Source organism: Bubalus bubalis, chromosome 4, assembly GCF_019923935.1.
Source record: "Bubalus bubalis isolate 160015118507 breed Murrah chromosome 4, NDDB_SH_1, whole genome shotgun sequence".
NCBI lineage: Eukaryota > Metazoa > Chordata > Mammalia > Artiodactyla > Bovidae > Bubalus > Bubalus bubalis.
Genome location: NC_059160.1, coordinates 48465425 through 48471424, shown reverse-complemented (window position 1 = coordinate 48471424; position 6000 = coordinate 48465425). Strand labels below are relative to the sequence as shown.

General features: G+C 40.7%; 1 protein-coding gene across 1 annotated transcript; it reads left to right on the top strand.

Annotated features, from left to right (window-relative positions):
- The first annotated feature begins 800 nt into the window (after positions 1–800).
- On the top strand, positions 801–3886 carry LOC102400408 (protein HP-25 homolog 1). Its single transcript, XM_006073634.3, has 3 exons — positions 801–957; positions 1901–2038; positions 3236–3886. Exons 1-3 carry the CDS (start codon positions 915–917, stop codon positions 3691–3693), a joined length of 639 nt encoding a protein of 212 aa, XP_006073696.1. The 5' UTR covers positions 801–914; the 3' UTR covers positions 3694–3886.
- Positions 3887–6000: the final 2114 nt, after the last annotated feature.

The following is a 6000-nucleotide window of genomic DNA, read 5'->3' as shown; positions in this document are numbered from 1 at the left end:
ACCAGTCCTCCTAGCCCTCCCCACTCCAGCAGAACTTCAGGCCCAGAGTTAGGAGTTAGACGGCAGCAGTCTCCAATAAAGAAGCCATAGACTACCACTGTTCTTAATGAGGTTCATTGAACTTTTTAAATAAATATTTCTTAGTTTTTTTTGTACTTTGATCATTTCCCAAAGTTGCAATTTTTTTGTGTGGCAATTTTGCCCAGTTTTATTTTTGCTTTTTAAAGAGAAGATTGTCAGGCTCTTTCCTCAGCTATTTCCAAGGTCTCATTCTCAATTAATTATATTTTTATTAACTTAGGTTCACTTTGGCAAGCACAGAGTGCCTGGTTGGCACACACAAGGATGTCAGTAGATTGGTTATTATAGAAAAGCAAAACGTTCTCAGAAAATATAGATAGTAAGGGAGACAAGCAGAAGAAAAATCTCCAGGGCTCTAAAGTAGGAGAAAAGTGTTTATTATTCTATATTTAGCTCCAATTTTATCCACTAAATCACTTCCTCCCCTGGGCTAGTATCACAGTCTATAAAATTATGGATTTAGACTAGAGGAAATGGGATAATAGTCCATCTCTCATATTTCTGTTATCCTGGAAGTCAGAGATGGGTTCATCTCTAACAAACAAAGTTCATCAGCTTAATAGTCCCAGGCTTGGCCATCACAAGAAGAGATGACTTCCAAATATGGGTGGACAGAACTATTTCACTTTGAATGTCAATTTATGAGCTTTCCTGGCATATTTGAATGTTTGACTTATCTGGTTAAAAATTAACTTTGACTTCAGCTTCAGGAGACCAGAAAATCAAATACTGAGAAAAAACCAATCTATTAAGTCATCTACCATAAACTTTCAAAAACAAGCAGGTGATCAAGTTATAGGACAGGTGAGGAGGTGGTCAACGAAAGCACTTCAATGCCTGGGGGAAGGGGAAGAGCCGGGTCCATGAACATTACAGGTAAGTTTTCTTATTAATATCTACCATAATGAAATTAACCCATTGCACTGGTAGATAGCACTTTCTAAAGCACTTTAGTCTCCCAGCATGTGATTTATATTATTTTTTAAAAATTAGAACATCTCTGGAAGGCAGCTGCCTATAATGCTGGACAAAAATAGAGACACTTTCTCAAATTTGCCAATTGGCTATTGCAAAGGGAGTATAAGGAATAGAAGCTAATGGGGGACAGGGCAAGACCTTTGCTTTCATTATGAAATCAATATCAAATCATTCAAATTAAATCAAGGTCATTATGACATAAATCAGGGATCTCCAACCCCGGGGCCATGGATCAGGGGTAGAAGGTTCAATGTGTCATAAAGGGGACAATATAACAAGCGCATTAATAGGAGCAAGTATAATGCAAGCATATTGATCTTATCAGCTTGATACTTCAAAGTGGAATGAAGGCTACTGCACTAAGTAAAAGGTTTAGGGTAGTGGGAAGTAGTAGTTGGCTGATTCAGTCTTTGGTGTTTGTCGATTCATTTACCAAAAAACAGCTACTCCTTATATATCTTCTGGTGAGATTACTCTCACCAATTGTTTAAAGATCACTGCTAACCAGATGGCAGGAGGCTCTGAGTCCATGATGAGAGGTTTGCATAAGATTGAAAAGCAGCATTGATTTCATATAGCATAAATTAGAAGATTTTTTAAAAAATTTCATTGTGTTCAACGTGAAAGTATCTCAGTTGAAAGTGCTTCCTGATATTGTCTGGATAAATCACAGCATTGGTGCATGTAGTACTTCATGGAACTAAAGATCGAAATAATATCAGTTTCTTGGAATGGTAAAACCATCCAGCCAGTTGACAAAATTTGTAGCACAATATCTTTAAGAGAGTCTGATCCATCTCCCAACCTATCTGAAACTTCATTGATTTTTCTTCTGATCCAGGTTTCTGGATTTTTGCTCAGTTTGTCCTCTTACTTGTGGCCGATGTCAAGTCTTCAGCAGACTCTGAGCTGTGTGGACCTCGTGGAGCCCGAGGACCTCCGGGACTCAGTGGTCCTCCAGGGCCACCTGGTTATACAGGTAAAAAAAATTCAATGGCTCTCTTAGCCTCCGTAGTGTCTCTTTGGTTTCAGTGTTCATAGATTCAGTGAAATCTTCCTGGTGATCTGACGAGAATATTGATCATTGAGATAAGTCATTTTTTGGTCATGAATAACTCTGGCCTCTTTTTCTCAATTTTGTAGAGTACTAAGATTCATCTACTAAGACAGCCTCCAACTCCCAAGAAATCTGTATGCTCAAACAGCTGTTCAGACACACTGGGTGTGCAGTGCAAGTTGAGACATAGGAATACAGCCCCATTTCTAGAAGTGTAGAGCACTTATGTTGGCATTACACGGGGCAGGTGTAAGCTGAGATTCGTCCAGTGATACCACAAGCATATGAAACAGCAGATACTTTGACATCCTGTTCCCTTGTCATCTGCTGAGAAGTACATTTGGTTAAGCTCCCATGGAGATCCCATTCGCTTTGAAGACTTGTATTCAACTTCTAAAGCAATGGTTTTGAAATCTGGCTGAGCATCAGAATCACTCACAGACTTGTTAAACATGTAGGTTCCTAGTCTCCATCCTCAGAGAGTCCTCTAAAAGCCTGCAGTGTAGACTAGTCCTGAGTGACTGGGGGACTCTGGTTGGATGGCATTCCACAGCTGTTCTGATAAACAGGCATGTTTGGATACCCCTGTTCAGAATTTCCATTTACTCCTGCCATAGTGTGATCCTTAGATTTATCTGGGTAACTTCCAATAATGATCCTTAATACTCAGTCTTATAGTAAAGAAAATACATGGCAGAACATGTCTAAAGATCCATTCATATACTTATTCATTCAATTACTCACGTACTGAACATATTTTGAGTGCTAATTTTATAAATGATGCTGAGTATGACATTTAGGAAGAAACTTAAGTACGACTCTTGTTCCCAGTTTGAATGAGGCCGTCGCTTAAGGGAAGGATTATAATTCTTTGTGGTAATTCTTTATAACTATGGGAACAATGAATACCAGATGTGGTACAAAGAGACAGAACTTTTCCAAATCTAGAGGAGAGAGGTGAGCCTTCTGGAAGCAGTGATGCTTGAGCTAGGCTCTGACCAGTGAGAAGAAAGTAGTTGGAAGGGCAAGAAGCATAGAAAGGAGAAGTAATTCATTTACTATGCAAAATACAAAACCTTAAATGGTATCATTCTATTTTCTGTTTATTTTGGAATCTAGGACCCATAGGTATGCCAGGACTAACAGGGAGACCTGGGCTTCCTGGACTGGTTGAGAAGTGCCCACCCCTGCCTCAGTCTGCCTTTTCCGTCAAGCTGAGTGGGCCTTTCCCAGGACCCTCCCAGCCCATTGTCTTCCAGGAAGTTCTGTACAACCATCAGGGCCACTTCGACCCCGCCACTGGTGTGTTCACCTGCAGCATCCCTGGCGTGTACCACTTTGGCTTTGACATTGAGTTGTTTCAGAGCGCTGTCAAGGTGGGTCTCATGCGGAATGGCACCCAGATCCGGGACAAGCGAGCAGAAGCTGGGGATAGCCACGAGCAGGCTTCTGGAAGTTCCATCTTGGAACTGGAGAAAGGGGACAGGGTCTGGCTGGAGTCTAAGCTGGACAGAGAAGAATCTGAAAAAGGAACTACTCACGCTGTGTTTTATGGGTTTTTGCTCAATGGAAATTAAGACAGCTAGGGGTAACTGCACGATTCTCTCCCTCAAGTAACTCTGAAATTTAAGAAAAGAAGCTTCCTACATCCCAAATATTTCATCTAGAACTGTTAAATGATGAACAAATTACTAAAACAGTAATGGCCAACTTGGACAAAATGAATGTACTACCAATTGCTGAGACCAATAAAGATGCATGGTTCATCAATTTATCAATATTTTCTTGTGATTCCCAAATTTCAAGATCCTGGGTGGCACAAAGTGGGTGAAAAAACAAAGTGAGGTAGGAGGCTGCCCAGCCAGGTTGCTGTTAAACACACCAGGAAAACCCCCATTCAGCTCGTGGTTTGCTTGCCCCCACCCCTCCTCCCTGGTGGCTCAGTGGTAGGTAAAGAACCCCCCTGCCAAGGCAGGAACTGTGGGTTTGATCGTTTGATCCCTGGGTAAGGAAGATCCCCTGGAGAAGGAAATGGCAACCCACTCCAGTATTCTTGCCTGGGAAATCCCATGGACAGAAGAGCCTGATGGGCTACAGTGCTTGGGATCACAGAATTGGATCATGACTTCACAACTCAACAACACCCCACCTCACCCCCAGGGGATGAAAACCTCACTGAAACTCTCAAATCCATTTTGGGAATTAAGGATGTAAATATACAAGTAAATATCTCTGGCAGAGATCGCAAGTTTGCTTAAAATACCAAATGAAGATGCTTCCCATCAAATGATCGCCCTAAAGATAATTCGATGAGTGATAGTACATAAGGCAGAGGGTCAAAGATGGAAGTGAAGGAATTTCTGTGGCTTCATAGTTTTCAGATTAATAATTAATTTACTCGAAACTGCTACTTGCTTACTTACCCAATATCCCTTCTACCAGTTTCTATTTTAGCTAATTTTGTTCACATTGCCTTAATGAACCCAGTTTAAAAAAAAAAAAAAAAAAGTAATTTGACCAGCCACTATTACATTCAGGGTGGCCACAAAAAACACTATCCTTCCTGGTGAGATGTAAATGCATGGTACTTACAGGAGTCTTATTTAAAAGGAATTTGACTCAACTGGCTTATGTTTTTGGCCTTTGATCTCTGCCCTTTGCTTTCTCCTTTTCTTCTATAAGGAATGAAGATGCAGTTCTTACAGCTGCAACAACCATCTTGCAGGCATTGAATCAAAGCCACATAATCCATGGTTGAGTAGGAGGATAAAAGTAACAATGTTTTTTGTACACTGACTTAAGTCATCTTTATGCTACTGATGACTAAACTTTTAAAAGAATATTGGGGACTTTCCTGGTGGTCCAGTGGCTAAGACTCTGCTCTGCACTCCCAATAAAGGGGCACTGTATTCAAATCCTGTTCAGGAAACTAGATACCACACGCTGCAACTAACCATCTCGTATGCCACAACTAAGACCCAGTGCCAAATACATAAATTAGTATTTAAAAAAATTAAAGAATATTGGTGGGTTTCTTTTTATTATTGAAGTATAACTTAAATACAGTAAAACACAAATCTAAAGTAAACTGTTTAATTTTATATGCGTACAAGCATGGACCCATCATCCAGATTGATACATAGAACATTTCTGTCATCCCAGAAGTCTCCTTGGTGCCTTTCCCATCCACAATCACATCTGCATCATTGAATCTATTTTTCTGACTGTCGGCATCATTTATCAATTATCTTTGCCTGTGCTTATGCTCAGGAGTGCAGGAGGAGAAGGGGACAACAGAGGATGAGATGGTTGGATGGCATCCTGGAGTTTGAGCAAGCTCTGGGAGTTGGTAATGGACAGGGAGGCCTGGCGTGCTGCAGCCCATGGGGTTGCAAGGAGTTGCACACAACTAAGCAACTGAACTGAACTGATGCTCCCTCTCAGTTGCTCAGACGTGTCCAGCTCTTTGCGACCCCATTGACAGTAGACTTTGAAGCTCCTCTGTCCATGGGATTGTCCTGGTAAGAATACTGGAATGGATTGCCATTTCCTCCTCCAGGGGATCTTTTCAACCCAAGGATTGAACCCACATCTCCTGCATCTCCTGTATTGGCAGATGGATTCTTTATCACTGAACCACCTGGGAAGCTGTCATCTTTGCCTATACCTGTACTTTGTATAAATGATATAATCCAATATAAAATGTTTTGTGTCTAGTCTTTTTTCACTCATCATTATGTCTGTGAAATCCATCCAAAACATTTCATTGAATGGAAATGTAGTCTTCCATTACAAATATGCCACCATTTATCTATTTGTCTACTCTTTTATCTACTCTATTTATCTAATCTACACCATTTATCTACTCTTCTGCTGATGGATAT

Bases quoted from the DNA above. Each gene is read 5' to 3' on its own strand.
- LOC102400408 (XM_006073634.3), top strand. From the start codon at position 915: ATGCCTGGGGGAAGGGGAAGAGCCGGGTCCATGAACATTACAG. The intron at 958-1,900 runs GTAAGTTTTCTT...CTTCTGATCCAG, and splicing joins CGGGTCCATGAACATTACAG to GTTTCTGGATTTTTGCTCAG. The intron at 2,039-3,235 runs GTAAAAAAAATT...TTTGGAATCTAG, and splicing joins AGGGCCACCTGGTTATACAG to GACCCATAGGTATGCCAGGA.